This window comes from Galleria mellonella, unplaced genomic scaffold, assembly GCF_026898425.1.
Source record: "Galleria mellonella isolate WM207_F2 unplaced genomic scaffold, CSIRO_AGI_GalMel_v1 utg63, whole genome shotgun sequence".
In the NCBI taxonomy this organism is placed as follows: Eukaryota; Metazoa; Arthropoda; class Insecta; order Lepidoptera; family Pyralidae; genus Galleria; species Galleria mellonella.
This window is the reverse complement of record NW_026442130.1, coordinates 7,972,915-7,992,904: the sequence shown is the minus strand read 5'-3', so window position 1 is coordinate 7,992,904 and position 19,990 is coordinate 7,972,915. Positions and strand designations below refer to the sequence as shown.

The window sequence follows — 19,990 nt, the reverse complement described above, 5'->3', positions numbered from 1 at the left end:
AATAATAAAAAGTACCTACACGCAAATTGTAAAACATTTCTAGTTAAAAATATCATAAAAATTGTAACACTAGGGGAAAGAAGAATATTGACTTTTTTACGATTATGTATACATATGTAACTACGAAATGAAATCAGGATCATTAATGTCCTTTTAAAAGAGTTTCTGTCAATGAAACTGCAACAGCAAAAAACACAGCAGAAAAACAAAAAAACTTTGAGAGGGAAAAATAAATTTTGGCCAATTAGTACAGGAGGCAAAATATTTTTTTTAATCCTTTTTGTGACGATATTGTTTAATTTCAGAAATAGAACACTGCTCTAAAAGCACGTCGATGACTTCGAAATCAACATCAATCTATGTAATACCAACTGAAGAGTATAATAGTAGTAAGTACTAATAACACATTATTCTCATATATATCACTCTGTGTTTATCCTGTACGTCTTTGCCGATCTCCATGACGTTCGTATGAAGGGAAGAAACGAATCCATTACTGAGTATGTTTGTTTAATTTTTAAAATTTAGGTTAAATTTAAAATGTTGCGTAACGTTACTAAATGTAGCAATGTATATAAAATGTAGTTCAAAGAGTGGATTGATAGCATTCCATCAAATGTTTATTTGCATTGTTTTATTGTATTGAAGAAATTCAATTGTAATCTCAGATAAAGACGTAATAGTAGGCAAGTTTTATCTTTTTCTAATGCAACGTTATTTTTCAAATTAGGATGTGTATATACGGTAGTAATACACATCCTAATTTGAAAAATAACGTTGTAGTAGTACACATTAATTTATATGGTAATATGTCATTTGGTAATGTGACAAAAAATAAGATCATGTACATGTAAATAGGGCATTGAGTTTCATAAACCATCAAAAAAAAATGGTGAGCCAACAGTTGGGCGAGGCGACGTGTTTTCCTACTGAGTACTCCAATGTTCAATTACTTATCACAGTGTATGAAGGCTGTTAGGTTATACCAAATCCTGAAAGTATACTATTAACGTTATAATAAATATAAATAAATGACATGGTTTTGTAATAAAATTACCAATTTTAATTTTAAAAGCGCATTTTTTGTGAAAAATTTTGGCTGTTTTAATTGAAACATTTTTCAAACTCTTTATCTAATTGTTATTGGTTTGCTATTTAAAATGATGTATTTACCTACTGACTTCGTCCGCGTGTGTTACCAAATTTCATAGAGATTGGTTAAGCCGTTAAGACGCTAAGAGGTAATACAAAAACAAACGTGCATTTATAATATAACTTAGAGTATACAGTAGAGTAAACAGAAACTGTATGTCAACATGCTAATTCACATTAATGTAAAAATAACTATGTATGTAAGATACGAGTACAATATTGAATCATGTGCCTAAATGTTTGCTAACTTTATATGCCGTAGCAAAGTGGTCACTTGAAATCTGCAAAAAAGTCTAATGCCATTGAACTTGGCATAGCTAAGTCTATATGTAGTTGACATGTCAATGGCCTTACAATTCTTGACTAATTTGATATATTTTGTGTTTTTTTAAAGCTCCTAGTCGTTAACTGGTTTTGCATATGAATTAAAGTTGGTTATAAGTGATTTGACATTGTTACTGCTGACATTGATATATCGATTTAATTGGTGTTACCATATGTAAATTTATAGACTGGCTCGTATTCAATCTAAATTATCTAGTGCAACATTATATTTAGGACATACTGTATCAATTTCGCTTGTCGTATAAATATATTTACTTTAACTGTAGGCCTGTAGGTCTTTGTAAGTCTATTGTTTTATATTTGTGTCACATTAGAATGTGTGTTATTTGCAAAAAGTAAATAACACAGAAGTATGTATATGGTTTTCAAGTAATCTTACTTTATACTATGTAAAACTTTGTTTTATTTGATACGTTATATGAACATTTTGTATATATTTCTTGAAATTGCTTATTATGGGGATTGAAGTGTCCTTTCTATTTACAATGATACACAACTGTAAATTACTATTGCTAATTCTATCTATGCGTGAATTAATTGGAAGCAATTATACTATTTGATGAAACTTAGTTAAACGTTAGCAGTTTATTTCTAGAGTCACTATTTAATACTTTTTTTAGGGTAATTCATCATCATCATATACGTCATTAACTGTTCATTATTGAACATAGACCTTCCTAAGGGAGATGCAGTAATATCTCTATTCCATTCATGCAAGAATCACATACATTCTATGCAGGGACCACATGGCATTATTTATGATACATAGAATAGTAAAAAAGCTGATAACCTACATGATGAAAAGTGATGATTTTTGCCTATAGACATTAACCGACGGTAACCGCTTACCATCAAGTGGGCCGTAAGCTTGTTTGCCACCTCAGTGGTGTATCTTTGGCACTTCTCATGCTTTACCATTCTTGAGTTATGCCTTTGCATCCCGTAATTTCACTGCCATATTCCACCTTTCAAACCGAAACACAACTAAAAATAAACAATTATAAATAAATAATTATTATTTAAATAAAGAAAACGAAAAAGTAGTCTTAAATAAAATATTTGTTGTAGACAAAAGCAAACATTGAAAACAATAAACTACCTATTAAGTTAATAAGATAGTTTCTATCACAACGTGGTTGATAAAATAGCTGTGTTCGCACGACCAATTTGCTCTAACTGCGTATATCAATACATACAATTGTTCAATTCTATCAAAATGTTCGAACAGTTCAAAAGTACTTGTCTACCATTCAGCATGAGATAGTTCAGTGACTCTTCCTTATTGCCATGCGATTGCAATATATCTATTCTTAATTAAGTTGTTTACTATTTCATTAAAAAGTCTGGAGAATATTGGTTCCAGATTGTTTCCAATAAAGACACGGTCATTGTTCTGCACAGTGTTGCAGGGACTCTATTAAATATACTTAATAAAAAAAGACGTTAATGCTCCTTTCCACTTTGGGTTTGCTGGAAGAAAACTCTGGAAGAAAATTAAAGTTGAGCTCGCCTTTGTACATTTGATTACTTCTGTCATATTCTTACAACTAGTGCGTACAATAAAGAATTAAAATAAAAAAAAATAATAAATAAATACTTTTGTCTCGGGAGCGGAGATATTGTGACATTGCCATATCAGTCAGCTTGTGAACATAATCAATGTAACTTAGTAAATACATCGAAATAACCTTCGATTACACTAAGAAATTATATATAGAAACAGAAAGTGTAACAATGTACCCTATCTGATCAAACTCCACGTGATCCTCCCCAGAAACTATTATTTTTTTTATTCAACTTAGAATGGCAAACAAGCTGACGGCTCACCTGATGGAAAGTGGTAACCGTCGTCTATAGACATGAGCAGTATCATGGACAGAACAGAGTATACTGTTTTGCCTATGATATCCCTCATGCGTTGCCATTGCTGAAGACTTAGGTGATATTTCTCTGTACCTTGTAAATTCACTGCCATATTCCACCCTTCAAACCGAAGCACAACTATGCAAACACGAGTGCTTCACGCTAGAAACACGAATGGCATAGAGGTGCCTAAGCAAACTATTCTGATTAATCTCTAATGAATTCATCATGATGAGCTGGCTGATTCAATATCATTATTCACTGGTGCTCCGCCAACGTATACCGATAGCACACGCGGGGTTACTATTCTGCCATCACCCATAAAAAAGACTTAGGTTTACTTTACGTTTCATAGCATTATCGCTCTTATGTTCTTCGTCAGTGTGTACTAATAGCGCAGGCGGGGTTACCATTTCATTGTTATTCTTTAAAAAACTTCCTAGTTTACGTTTATTACCAAGGGTTATACACACGGCCTATCCAGTTCATTTTTAATGTACTATTATCATTTTCATCATTTCAGCCGTTAACTGTCCACTGCTGAACATAAGCCTTCCCCAGAAGGGGAATCTTGCTAATAGTTGCCACGCTTGGCAGGCGGGATGGTAACCGCAGTTGCGTAGGCTGTTAGAGATGTTTTAAGAGGGACGCTGCTGTCCATCCCTCTACCATTAATTTATGCCTATGTAAATGTACATTTATCAAATGTTATTAGAACCGTTTGAGCGATTCCGGAGATTAGTGTGAACGAATGCCATGACATGAGATTTTATATTGAGATATATGAAAAACCTGTTTATATATATATATATATATATATATATATATGAGCGTAATTTCATATTACAATATAATCTATCACTTGATGAATTTGATAAGATGGAGTAGAGATTGCAATGAGTATTGCTGCTTTATGGCAGAAATAGACAAGAAACTGATATCTATCCAGGCAAGTTATATACAACTTTACCACCAGTAAAATCTCTTATTGCTTTAAAGTTTATATGGCAAAAGAAAATGTACATTGCACGATTTACATAAAGTTCAAAATTGTACTTGTTTTAGTTACTTAATGAACAAAATAGTCCAAATTTTTTTTGTAAAAATTATACTTGCTAGAATTTGGCATATCTATGGAAATGACTAATACCGTTGAAACTCTTAGATACCTTTGACTTTTCTGTACAAGGCTATATATATCCGTGCTCGTATCTTCCGGAAACTCTTTTTTTTTATAAATACATATGTTTTAGTGGTCGACATTCGTATGGGACATAAAATTATTAACATATCTATAGACAAAATTCCAAATTAAAAGGAGAGGAAAATATATTACTCAGAAGTGGATTCGTCTTAGATACCAAACCTCATCCGTCTTCTAATCCTCCATTTGTTACATTAATTTTTTCTTTTACAACACAGGGGGCAAACGAGCATGCGGCTCACCTTTTTTTTTTACAACACAGGAGGCAAACGAGCATGCGGCTCACCTGATGGTAAGTGACTACCGCCGCCCATGGTCACCCACAACACCTACGGAATTCAGGTGTGCTGCCGGCCTTTTAAAATTGACCGGAATTAAGGTTAAGTTTAAAATATTTTCGTGAAATACAAATAAATTTATAATACTCATTTAAAAATATAACGTTTGATTCTATAATTAAATATTTATTACTTAACTATCGGTCAGTCGTTAATGTAAAACTAGGCCTTTGTAAACGCAACATGCATTCGCACAGCCATTACTAATAAAATTTTATTTTGTTCCTTATTTAAATGTTAAAGGCCAGCGCAGATGTCCTCGTCTCTTAAAATAAACAAAAAAATGTGTACTGCAAACGAAAATCTCCCTAGTTGCTTTTTGTTTGTGGAATAGAGAATTTTTCTTAGTGTCAGCCGTGTAGGTACTTTTTCTAGCATGTAAATCAACGTATTCTGTTACGACGGGCAAAATAAATTGTTCTTTTTTTTGTATTTGTCCCTCGAGCTTGGTACGCACATTTCATGCGTTTGTCATTTGTTTAGTAGTTACGCAAGCAGATAATATGGTTAAAGCCAATGATCGATGTGCAACGCTTATTTTAAATTGAAGAATTCTGTTAAGAATGAGTTGCCCATTTCAAGTATTATTTTGTCAGCGTTAACCAATTTTTTTAATTTATTTTCGACATAATCGCGATTTCCTTTTTTTATTCGTTTATATATCGTAATTAAATGATTTTGAAATTTAGTTGAAAGATAATTTTACTGCAAATTCTTACTTGCATACTAATATTCTATGAAAGTGACTTCTTTGTTTATTACCACAGAGTGCTTTAACGGGTTAACCAATCGTAATGAAGTTTGGTATGCTCGTAATTTTTGAGATAGAGAAAAGGATAAACTACTATTTATCCTGACCAATCTACATATCTTGGTCACGCGAATAAAGTCCCTAAATAAAGCTAGCTACTTTTATAAAAAATGTGTTAAAATCGACAAAAAGAACTAAAAAATAACATTTTATTACGAATAGGTACGAATCCTATGAGTAATATCTTTTGAAATAAGGAATATAAGCAAAACCGAGGCAAATATATAGTTGCTATCTAGAAACTTTAATCGTAAATTTAAACATTTAAAGTGCATAAAACACACTCCGATGATACAATTTATACCTACTATAATAAAATTTTAACGATTGAATTTGGAATTTTAGGAGAAAAGTTCAATGTAATCTACATTGAGTTATTTCGCAAAAATTCAAATTCACGAAACGTTTAGGCTCCTAGATGGTGTTAGTATCAAATAATTCTTAATAATGTTATAAATGTCAGAGTGAGTTTTTTGTCATCTTCTAATGCCTTTACAGCTCAACTATTCCCCATTAAATTTGGTGCACACGTAGAACTTTACATCTCGAGCAATCAATATATCCCAGTCACGTGGACGAAAAAATCTGGCAACACATTTTTATGAATTCGTTTCGATTACCACGCGGATGAAGTCGTGGCCACAACGAGTGAGTAATAAAAACTTAACTGGTAATGGTACTATTATATCCTATTGGAATGTATGGAAGAAATAAGAAAATATTCCTATAGAGGCGCACAGTGTACCCTCTGTGAGCTATTAGCCAACTGGCGTTTACGAAATTAACACTATTATCTTCTTCCGACTTTGAAGGATAGATTCATGCAATAAAAAACAGTTTTTTTTATTTGACTATATATACTTAAAAGCCCACTTAAATCTATGCTATCCAAAAGTTACGTTTTTTTTCAATGACTTCCAAAAGAAAAAGTTACTCCATTTCGTTTGATTTTTTTGTGAATTCAAAATTATCAAAATATCATTCAAAATTAACAAAATATCTTATTATTTTGAATCTATTTTCACTATCATTTAAATATTGGAGCCATATTAATTAAGTAAAGATTGATGCAATCTTTTTCTTACGTCGTTAAAAACTGCATATGGCAATACATGTTTTCACATTCTAAATTCTTACATTTTTGATATTATAAAAAAAAAAACTACCTATGTATATCTCGTAGTAGTCGCTTCTTACTTACTGCTTGAATACCAATTTGCTTTTAAATGGTCGTACTGATTCTTGTTAATTCTAAATTTTGAACCTGTTTGATTGATTTTCATAAATATTTTTCAATCAATGGGTATTTTCTCTAGTAATGATCCCATTTAAATTTTTCTATTCTATATTTGACCATAACAATTAAAGTCGCTTCTACAGTCGCTTTAAAATTGTTTTCTTTCTCATACCATCGTCCAAAGCGCGGTCCGAGTTAACTCGTTGTGTTATCGTACGGCCATTAATCAAGTCTTACGCTTAACTTTAATAATTATAATTAATAATTTTATCACCTATTCAGTTGGTCGGCGCTCGTCTCTGCGCCTGCGCATGACAGCGACGGGTACGAACATTTTAATGACCACCGATTTATCAACGATAATGAATAATTTGCTTTTAAACAGTTTATTTGGTTATCTTCAGTTTGAATTAATTGTTATCTCTCTGTGTAGACATCAATGAGATTGTCTTATTAACTGCATTCAATATTACTCGTATATCTATTCATGTATATGTTTATTTTATACAATATCTTAATCTTCACTACATAGGTACGTACGCATTTTTAATAGCGCTCGATTAAAAGGATACGTTATTTTCACGTATAAATTTATCTTTTTGTTTTTCATCGTCTAGCTAGGCTCTTGTGGTCAACAAGTAACAATTCTCCACTTCAATTTCTGTCCATTCATAATAAATCGCTTTTTATAAAATTGAATACTATTATAATGTACACATATTGTGTAAATTTATGACACACAAAAGATAATTTTGTCAGCGGACTAAATTTCCTTCAAACCTTTTAAGAAATGGTAACTTACAATAGTAAATAAGATGACGTGCCACCTGATTGAAAGTGGTAACTGTCACCTATAGATATGAACAGTACAATGGGCATAACAGAGTATATAGTATCGCCCATGATAGTCCCCATTTCCCCGTTATTATTCCTGAAGATTAAGGCGTTATACTTCTGTAATAATGTTAGTAGAATAATAGGTTTGGTAATGAATCTTTATATACAGGTATATGGGTGTTTACAGTATACATAAACTAGAAAAAGGATATCCTTTATTACTTCTAATGACAAGGCGGGGTCGTTCAACTAAGAAATTACGAGTGTGCAGATATTTGATTATTTCTAGTATCGTAAAACAGTAAAGTTACCAGTTAAACTGGAAGTACTATGTCCAGGTAAGGGCTTACATTTATTATTCTATCTTGATGCAAATCTATGTTATTTATTTCTTCTAACCTTCACCTTGATAGAGGTATTTATAAAACATTGACTTTGTTAAATAAAACACTTTTCATTCGTTTATTTATAAATTTATTTATTTTTTCTTTTATTTTTATTACATAATTTAATTAAATTGTAACTAGATGATGTCTTTATATTGGAAAGATTTATGAAAATTTCATATAAAGCGTCTTAATAAGAAAAGAAGCTTAAACAATATTTTTGTAGAAATTTCGTCTGTACGTCTATCTATCTGCATGTTTTCGGCAAAACGCAAAACTTGCTACATCATGTATGTGGTTTTCATACTTCTAATACTTATTATTACTTCTTTCTTCTAAATCTTACTTAAAATATGGTATATGTTTCATCTTGGAATGTCATTTAGAAGTAGGCAAAGTTAAGCAATGAGAATTTCAGAAATTTCAAAAGTAGGAACATCTTTCTATCTGAAATCCACGCGTACAAAGTAGCGAGCATAAAGTTAGTAACAATATAAAGAATATCTGTCTGATATGAATTATGTTAATTTATTAAGTATTTTATTTGTCAAATTTGTCCCAAATACAAGGCTGAAGACCACACACGTTGATAAGTCTTATACGTAAATAATTACTGAACTGTATCATTTGTGTAACAAATTTTAACACTCTTAAGTAATAAATATGTTCATGATCATAATTAATGATAGGATAATCAGGGAGCAATTTTCGACGGTTGCTATTATGGTAAACGTAAAAAACATCATATCAATATTTCTGCGAGCATTTTAGGATAAATTTATCCTATATAAAATAATAAATGCGAAAGGTTGTAACGATGAATGGATAGATGTTCATTAATCTTTGACGTAAAATCTGTTGAATGGATTTGAATAAAATTTAGTACATGGGTAGGTTATATCCTAACTAAGCACATAGGAAATAAACAGAGAATTATGTACTGATTTCCGTGGATCAAGTCACGGGATACAATTAGTAATACATTATCACATCATCATTTCAGTCGATAACTGTCCACTACTAAATATATATATATATATATATATATATATATATATATATATATATATATATATATATATATATATATATATATATATATATATATATTATATATATATATATATATCCATGTGATCCCGGAATAGAATTAGCCAATCCGCCTGCCAAGCGTGACAACTACTGGCAAAACTTCCGGAATTATGGGGAATGCTGATGTTTAGCAGTGGACAGTTAACGGCTGAAATGATGATGATATGAAATTTTGTTAACTTTATTCAGCTATTATTATATAATTAAAATATATTATGACTTGTTCACTTGAACTCTTTTGAAAGATGTTAACATAAAAATTTTTATCTATTTAATTATTCAAATGATTCTAAAGCCTGTATCTCATTGTACAACAATTAATAAAGAGTAACAAATGTGTTCATTCTGTAAATGAAAGAATGGCCTATAGAATTAACAAAATAGACACATAGGTAGTTAGGTATAACAATTGATTGAACTAGATTTTAGATGTACCGGAAACGTAATCAATTACATATAGATCAGATCTGATACGGTTTGTACATCTGTAATTGTCAAGTGAGGCATTGTTAATAGCTACCATATATCTACCAATTTGGTAATTGGTTTTAAATATGGAATGCTAGATTCAATCCGCGGAATGGTTTCCTTTAAACGTGATCATTTAATTATTCAAATAAAGAATTCTATAATTTTTATGGGCTGGCTACGTAAGAGCAAAATTGTCTTTGCTACTTCTCATCCGGTAGACTATCAGCTCTTATACTCTCCTAACTGTAATATAACAATATAATTTTATTGTACTCGTATCTTACAAATTATAAAAATTAAAATGCTTATATTATTATACATGTCAAAGTCTATAAAGATGTTTGTATGTTTATTACTCAATCATGCTTAAGCAATTGAAATAATTTGAATGAAATTTAATATATGGGTAGGGTATATTCTAACACACGGTATTATATACTTTTAATATATAATTAAAAGTATAATTAAAAGTAGTGTGTTTAAGCGGAAACAGCTAATAAATTAATAAAGGAAGTTATGTATTAATAAGAATAGGTATACTATGCAAAAGTAAATAGATGCAAGCACCAGGGAAGACATAGTCTAACCTATTACGATTAGATAGACTGTGGGGTGGGTGTTCTATCTAAGGGGAGTCAGGAGTTTCTGAAAGTGGCTTTGCATGTACAGGACGAGTTATGAAAATACATGAAACAAGAGATGGATATAAGGACAGAGGCTAGTAATACTCAGTTCACTCTGCCTACCTCGCAAGGGACTTGGCGTGTACATATAATAGGTAGATAGATAATCTGAAAACAAAACATGGAGGATACGAGTATGATAATTTTATAATTGTTATTCAAAGCTTTAATAAATTCATGTAAATTTATTGAAATTTACACAAAATTCGATGTTGCTGTTGTTTATGTTACTCTACTGGATTAAGAGGGTAATGGGTATATGGTTCATCGGCGTATTAAATTTAATTAAAATCCGTTCAGTCCAACAGGCGTGGTTAGGGACAAACATTTGAAACATATTTAAACATTAACATTTATTATTTTACAATATCTACTTAAATTGCGTAATAAAATCATCTAGATAATTATAAAGAACATGAATATTTTATAATTAATCTATCATGAATATTTTGAAAATAAGTTTTAATTAAGATAATTTTAAATTTTTGCTTTGTTGACATATATTTTATTTACAAGTACACTATTGGAACTTAACGCGACGCGATTGCAGGTAAATACTACATACCTGATTTTTATTGTCGACGAAACATTGTAACGTGGAATCTACTTTTAATCACGTCGCGTTAAGTCTTGACAGTGTATTTGAAATAAATCTTAGCTTCGTTCTAATACTAAATAAAAATTAACAACAAAATCACATAACTCATTCTGACAAAATTACGAGTGTTAGAATCGGTGAACAAATTAAACTCCAGTGGGTGAATATAATCTATTTTTCTATATTTAGATCTTTTTTTATTTATTTAGAACTATTCTAGATGTATTGTGTAATGTATTGTATTAAAGTATTTAGTAAAATAACACCGAAATTGGACGATTTCATGAAAAGTACTAGATAAAAAAATATACCTATATTGCCGTGTGGTCTCGGCATAGGATGGGCCACGTGAAGTAGTAAGCGGTGACTAAGAGAACTTAACAGTCGAGGCATGGACAGCAGCGTCCCTCTTAAAACATCATCAAAAGCCAAAGCCTGCCAAGCATAGTAACTACTGGTAAAATCCCTCCAACGGAAAACTGCCATAAGAAATAATCCTGTTCCTTATGGAAATCCATGGAGAAGGCCTATGATAATGGACATGGCTAATATGATGATAATGATACTCGCCGTTATACATAAGGTCATTAAGATAGAAAAGCTTCATAAATAAGTGAGATTCTTTTTGTAAAATGAGAATATAAGTTATACTATATGTTAAAGTTAAAATAAATAACAGCTTGTTGAAAATTTGTCATACCACTTTCATACATAAGAATCTTATTACGCCTGCGTAATAGTTATTCAATGAGTTATTAAATTATGCAGACAGCTTATTACAAATTTCTCCATGAAAGTTAGGAAACGAACAGTGGCCGGCCGGTGACATAGAATTCAAGCCTCGTTCAAATCTGGATCGCCCACTGATCGTCCATGCGTACATAAATATCGACCACGCCATTACACAATTTAGATTAACACTAATGGTGTGCGGAATTAAAACATTGAACATTTCGAAAGAACGCTGATAAAATTGCATGGGAATGTTCTATTGAGTGCGGAAGTTAATTTGAATCATAACAAACTGTAATAAGTACCTACATATAACTGCCCAAAAAAAGTAACTTCGTGAATACTCTCACACCGATAAATTACAACATAATTCATAAATACTTTACATTGTCAGTATTTGAATTTAGAACATTGAATCATGTGTATACATATATACACATGTACCTTTTTATATGACCGAAATAAATTCTAATAATTAAACGTTTAATATCTTAAAGCAAATAAAGTTTTACTTAATTTAACACTAATTCGGGACAAAAATAAGTTTTTGAGGCAAGAGAACAAATATAACTATAGGTAATTTTTATTTTATAAATGAATGTGATGATTATATTTCCATCACATAACATCCATTTATAAAATAAAAATATAGATATTATTAAAAGGTATACTTGCAACTTCATTTATAAGTGAAAAAAAATCTAAAATAATGGTCGTATAATTATTTACACATGTCTATTTTTATTATTTTTCATTATGTGTGGATCGATAACATTGTTTACATATATTTTTAGTATGTCGTATTTAAGTAGTTAAATATGCCTGCGATATAGATTATATCAAATAAACAATTCAGCCAAAATTATGATTTTTTATTAGAAAATGTAACACGATTAGCTAGTTACCTATCTAAATCCACAACTACATTACACATTACTACATACATTTAATATACTGAATATTACTTTTTTTTTATATTTATTCGTAAAGTGTAAATCAAATACGTATTATTAATTCTTAGTCTAAATATATTAAATACTACTTATAAATATATAAATAGTTACTGCAGAGATGTAAAATTTACATGCAAACAGTATATAGCTATGGATTACTTAAATAAACAATTATCTCAAATGCATAAATTGTGAAAAACGCATGTGTTTAGATATGCCGTTGCCGGTGAGCTTTTGATGATATGCGATGTTTATTTTCATGATTACAATAGGATAAGGACGGAATGATTTTTAAAAACAAACTTTGCCTAATTGGATAAACATTGGATATAATATAACATCATCATCATCATCATCATCATATCAGCCATTAACTGTTCATTGTTGAATATAGGTCTACACTTTATTATAGAAAATAAATTGCAAATATTATAAATAAATGGTAACATCCATCATTTCACATACACACATACTAACTGTCCACTACTGAACGTAAGCCTCCACCATATAATATGTAGATGACATAAATACTTATATATTTCCAATCCTTCCTAATCAGTACATATTTATATATGAAATTCCTAAATTGCTAATTATTACATATTTATATATATTGTACTACATATGTATCTATAAACACATTGTCTAATGATCAAGACTGTTTTAAAAAAATCTTAGACATTATAAGCAATGTCTAAAATTGTTTCAAAACATTTGTATAAACAGTTCAATCTTAATACTAATTTGTTAGTGATGACCACGTATAGACAAATGCAATGTAGGTCAATTCTCCACAAGATTGAGTGTTCAAATTTTTAAGGAGTTAGTGGCCCTTAAATTATTTTTAAAGCCAATGTAAGTAAGTCTATGTACATTAAACACTTAAAATGATAAACGAAAAATATTATTATTTGAATTAAGAAACGTATGCGAAACTGTTTTACAATATTCATAAAGACTATTATTGTAATAAAACACTGTCCCAGTCATACATTGTATTCACAACCTGTAGGAATGCAATGAACAGTAAGTGTTAATTAAGAGTCATAACTTTTAAAGCGCTGTGAAATTTTTATTTTTATTATGACTCAGTAAGCCTTCTGTTGGCCTCTGATGAGATAAATTTTAACCGACTCCCAAATAAAGTAGATACTCAATTCATTTGTATTTCTTTTTATTGCTATCTTGTGATTACGTTGCCAATTTGAAAAGATTTTGACATATTAGTCCTCATGAATGGCAAAACGTGAGGATACTGAGAGCGCGGTAGTGGATTGTAATATAAGTGATGGATTAACACTTTCCATTTGGTTGGTCATCAGCTAGTTTACTAATTCAAATTGTATAAAAGCTATTCCGTTTACAATAGTGCTTATTCTCGTGTTAGTTTTGTAGTTACCGAAATTATAATTTTTTTTGGGGAGCAAATATTTGCATATTACTAAACGAAATGTATGATCCTGCGTTCACATATTTTCAATCATTGAAATATCTCATCTTTCATCGGTGTATGTGTATGTGTTTGCGATTCTAAATACTGTTTTACTTTTTATTTTTTTGTAGAGCATAATATACTTTTTGTATGTCTCTGTAACACTCTCATTGTCCATTGATAATTTTAACTTGTGAGAAAAGCCGCAACTATCATATACAGTGGAGGATAGCTTAATTCAATTGTCTTGCTCGAAAGGATGAATGAAATTTTATATGACATAGTAATTGGGTAAATGTAATTTAAGATTGTTCCAGATAAGAAAAAAAAAATAGCTACTTGATTCTTAAAAAAATTAATAGTACGCACACAGAAATCTATCTAATTAAAAATAATTTTCATAAATATATTTTGTTTCAAAAAAATAGTAGAAGAGAGCAAAAAAAAAAAATAGCAAGGTATTTTGCCAACAAATAGGATTTACAATACTTAAATTTAGAACGCGGAATCGCAAGTCTAGAAGTAGATTTTCTTTTGAGAGTTTTTTTATTCCGTATAGAAAAACTGCATCTCCTATATTCGTTAAATTAATGAAACTACTACATGAAAAGAAATTAGAGATTTAAAAAAATTGTGAATATCGATCCGTAATTGGCGATATAGTTGTGTAAAGCGACTACAAAAAATCATTTAAGTTGAGAACCATCTTTCGGAAATCGGTTAAATACCTTTAAAACTGTTGATGATACAACATAATTTACTCGTATATAAAAATAATACTTAATGTCGCTTAAAATTACATAAAATTGAATTAAAATATATCGAGGATGGGACAGCCACTGACCTCTGACACCCTTATCCATCGTGACATGAAGCTCTATAAATAATATTGTTACCTCATATTTTATTATCATGGAGAGGTCTTAACTTTAGCAACTTCTTACATTCTCATGTTCTTACATTTTCGACATAGGTACATGTCTATTACACTACCTAACAAATAATATAAATTAATGTAAATTTATTTATTTATATTTATTAGCATGCTACAAATTAGTTATTATAGTAAGTAAGCACATAAGACACGTGACACCCCGTAGGGGCACCGCAATTTAGAAAAAGAACCATCCACTTTTGAACACAGTTAAAACCATATTATGTGTCATATGGTGTATTTATCTATTTTGTAAGTTTTTTTTTTTTTTTCTATTAATTTTAATATAATTAATTTTTAAAGATTGGGTAGTATATTTATTAGTATCTTCGAATATTTGTTATTAAATTGCGTATAAACACCTGATTTAATTAAAATTTGGTACGCAGATAAACAATTTCAATATAATATAGGTAGTTAAAATCTACTAGTTATATTCTGCGGTTATTTTCGCATGAATTACAATATCTCTAGTCTATTAACCTAGGTCGTTCTTTCTGTACAGGAAATTTCATTCGTATCTATTGAGATGTTTAAACATGATTAAGTAACAAATATGTATATTATTACAAGTAGTAAGTTATTACTGTATGTTAATGAATAAGTTTGTTTTTCCTCATACACATCAGCATGTGGTATCAAAAACGTATCTATCGACAGGTTTGGTTCCCCGCTTTGACAAAATTGATATATCTCCATCTTAGAAGTAAATTATATCAATTGAATAAAAAATAACGCGCAACAAATACACATAAAAAAAATTGTGTTACTTCAAAGTCATAAGGACATATTTGACCGGTTAAAACATAATGACTTAACCTAGTTTCCACTGTTTTTTGCACTCGAACGTATTTTTAACCGGTTAAGAGTCTTGACTATGACACTTATAGGCATATTTGTTTTACAATTTAAATAATAGACACCTATATAAGTTCACAATTTTATTTGATAAAGAAACATTTGTTTATCTCTACAGAGAGATTATGGGAGCATAAATAATATTTACGACCAAATGATGGTTATATTTCGATCCGTTAGTATTAAAGCTATTAAATAAATCATAAAGACAATATCTTATGGTTGCAGTTGACAGCACCGGATCTATTTAGTAGTGCTCACGTATTTCACTTAACTACCTACATGAGTAACAGGAATATTTAGTTTATAATCTTGCTGTTACACGCGACTTTGCTCGCATTGAAGTAAAAATGGCCAAGATGTTATGACACTGTACCTTGTAATTTTGCTGTAAACACGAGTAAAACAGAGGTTCCTAAACAAATTATTGTTGTATCAAATATTAATTTATAGTTTGGCAAAGAATAAGAAATTAGTTACAATTATATTTACTTCGTGAAATAAAATATTTCTTTTTTGTTACTCTATTGTCTACTTATAGCATGATGCAATAGACGAATATACATAAATATAATAAATAATATTCTCTGTCAACCGACCTTTTTTTTTACAACACATGGCGAGCATGCGGCTCACCTAATGGTAAGTGACTACCGCCGCCCATGATCACCCACAACACCAATGGCATTGCAGGTGTGCTGCCGGTATTTAAAAAAGGAATATGCTCTTTCCTTGAAAGTTATGTTATTGATTTACTCTAGTCATTTAACATACACAAGTACATACCGTTACTTTTATCTTCTGCAAGCTAAAGGCTACATAGATATTTTTTTCCAAACCTAAATAAAGACCTCAGTTTAAAAAAAATATAGTACGCAAAAGCATATCAAAATTGTTTACTTTCGATCGTTTGTCGTTCATGGTTTGGAGGAAAAAAAAACAATAGGTGCCTATATTCTTCATTTTTTTTTTAATAAATTGAAATTATATTTATGTGGTTTACTTTTTTCTGAATAGGTAATGTTTAAGTTTTTGATGCAAACTGAAGTAATTAAGCCATCCTATACTTCATAACATCTACAATTGTTGTAATACTTAATAATATATGCAAATATAAACGCAATTACCTAATGCGGACAGTTTTACGCGAATCAGAATCGCATAAGCATTCAGGAATTCAGCCAAACACCTGAACTCGTGACCAATTTAGATAAGTTTTTTTCTTAAATTAGCCCCAGCGACGATCTGAGTAGGTATTTTCAATAACGAAAGGGTTTATAAGCACATAAATCCGTTCGTTATTATTATTATCATTATTTTTGTTATTATAAGTAATAACTTATCTATAGAGTTAAATCAAAATTATTTGCATCCTTATAAGAGAGTTATTAAAGAAGCTAAATATTTTTATTAAAAGAAACAACAAGGATCACAAAACTACAAAACTATTTTAACCTTCAAAATAAGGCGTTCAGCTGGCAAGTTAATTAATGTTTAATCCCCATAGATATTTAGTAATAACTAAATATATTTAGGTATTATGTAATTTTATAAGAAATCAACTTTAAATACTCTACTGTAACAGACAATGCTTGAGTCGATAGATAATGAAGTACTTACAATTTAAATATGATGAACAATAAAGTCCGTTGAAGTATCATGATGTTATGAAGATGTGAAATTTCCCACACGTGTATATACGATTCAGAAAAAAAAATCACTTATGAAAAAAGCATCCAAAGTAGAAAGCACACTAAGTCACGCCACAGAATTAGCACTGGATTAGCAAATCAGTTGATTGAATTTTTAAAAACAGTTCCAAATCTAATATCTTTTTGTGAGCTCATTTTTCTAACATCACGTCACGCCATCGTAGTTCATTTTCCCAGCGAACTGCTCAAAAACAGCCGAAGATCTGCAAAGAAAAGAAACGAGCAAATTATTCACATCGGAAGCTTAATGTAAAAATAACGAGGATACTAAACGTTCTCTATAATTATTACAGGACAGGCATGGAGCCGGAGGCGAAGTACAATATTGTAATATCTAACCATCAGAGACGTTGTATGCACGCCTATAAAAATAAATTATTATTGTAGCGACTAAGCTATGTTTATTGCTAATTTCACCATTATATCCACGCTAACCAGAAAATAAAAAGTGTGATGCAAAATGTTACAATGTACTTATAGGTACGCATTTGAAATTCATCACAGCAAAACATCGCATCACAGGTACATCGAAGGAAATTTTAAAATAATTTGAACTAAAATGTGAATTCCGAGCTTCTTAGTAGCTTTTTTTTCGTTACCTTTGACGAAATTAAAAATATTTACGGTTTGGTTATGGATTGTGTAAATATTAATAAATTTATCTGTGATCGTTTGTTTGTTTGTAACAGTAAAGTCTTTCATCCAACTCTAAACTTCAGGAGTAAACGAATTGTTAGAAATGAGGTCAAATAGCTCTATTGCCAGCAATATGTCCTATTAAATAGACTTCCAAGCGGATCCTTTTCAAAACTATCTTGGTTAATTCTAATCGAAGTCGTTATGATGGGCCAATTAACCTGCATTCATCCTCACCTATCACTGGTGCCCCGCCAAAATATATTGATTTTCATCCATAAAATACTCTGAAATCCATTATCAACATCATTTCAACTATTATTTGTCCACTGTTGAACATAGACCTATAGAGGAGCCACAGACTGCCATAAGGAAAGGTCCTGAGCCACCTACATCCACTGAATCCCGGCAATGCATTTGAGGTCGTCACTCCATCTAGAATTCATATTCAATAACAATCATTAGCCAAATTCCAACATAATAACCCGCGTATATTATACGTCTTAGCCCGGAACATCGAAATCTTGTAATACGTGAGCGCGTGTTGAACGATCTGATTTAAAAATAGAAAAAAAATCTCGACAACCGCCAATGATCGATCAATTTCTGACGTAAAACAAATAACTCAGCCTATAAATCGTGCCTCTATCCAATTGAAGTGCACGGTTTCCCACACAATCTATGGAGGGTATTTACTAACTTACATTATAAATTTAATATTAATAAACTTAAAAGAAAAAGATTCAATGAACAGAACCCGATACCGATTTAAATAATCGGTAAATCGTTGCAGCTCTGCCGAATTAATGTATTATTATTTAGTGAAGATTTACAGATGGAATCTCTAGTTTGAACGCGGCAGTGTAACCATTATTGTTACATAAATATGTTCTCACATTGCAATGTTGCATGTTAATGCATACACTGATGTAGTAATACTTTTTTTTGAGCTGTAACAATATATGCCAATCTCTAAACTCTTACCCATAACAATTAATAGGTAATTAAATATCCTCAGTTTCGATTTTTAAAACTAGTACGTAGTAATTTTTCTTGTTGTAATATAGGATCCTGTATTAAAAGTTCTGAACATCCAGATCTAGTTCGTGTTGTTAGTCGAAGTTTACATTAAATAATAGGGATCCGGCTTGGCTTTGCATGGATAGATAGAATTTTCTATAATAATTTATAGCTTATATTATTCGCTGATAATGTAGCTTTCCATAGATGAAAAAATTTTGAAGATAGGTTGAGTAGTTTTGAGTTTATCCATTACAAATAATTAAACCTTTTTTTTTGTAATATTATTACGAGTAGTATAGACATATAAAAGTACATTAAATACCGTAAAATTATATGATACGCGACTTCTTCACCAATGGTAAACGATTTTGATAAATTACTTTTACGACCCTTTGTTAGTTTTCATACAAATTTAGTCACCAATGCTGTAGTTGATTTTTTTCGCGGAAAATTCACATAGTATCTTCTGAACCTAACAATAATTTTTCTAACACCCATTAAAATAAAGCCCGTTATAGTTCGAGTAATACTCATTTCAATTTTGTAAATAGCAAATTGGACACATTGTCAAAACAAAAAATGAAACGATAACGATTGAGAAGTAGAAAAAAAATATTGCAAAAACTGCCAGCAATTATGTATTATTCTATTTGTTAATAAAAAAGTGCTATGATAAATGAATGGTTGGATAAT

The 19,990-nt window shown here is 30.3% G+C and overlaps 1 protein-coding gene across 1 annotated transcript in view; it reads right to left on the bottom strand.

Annotated features, from left to right (window-relative positions):
- LOC113521818 (thrombospondin type-1 domain-containing protein 4-like) overlaps positions 1-19,990 on the bottom strand; it is a 147,913-nt gene that overhangs the window by 111,873 nt on the left and 16,050 nt on the right. The window contains exon 2 of the mRNA XM_026907471.3: positions 17,547-17,841. Within this exon, the coding sequence (XP_026763272.2) occupies positions 17,547-17,587 (41 nt within the window). The 5' untranslated portion in view covers positions 17,588-17,841. The remainder of the gene's footprint in view (positions 1-17,546; positions 17,842-19,990) is intronic.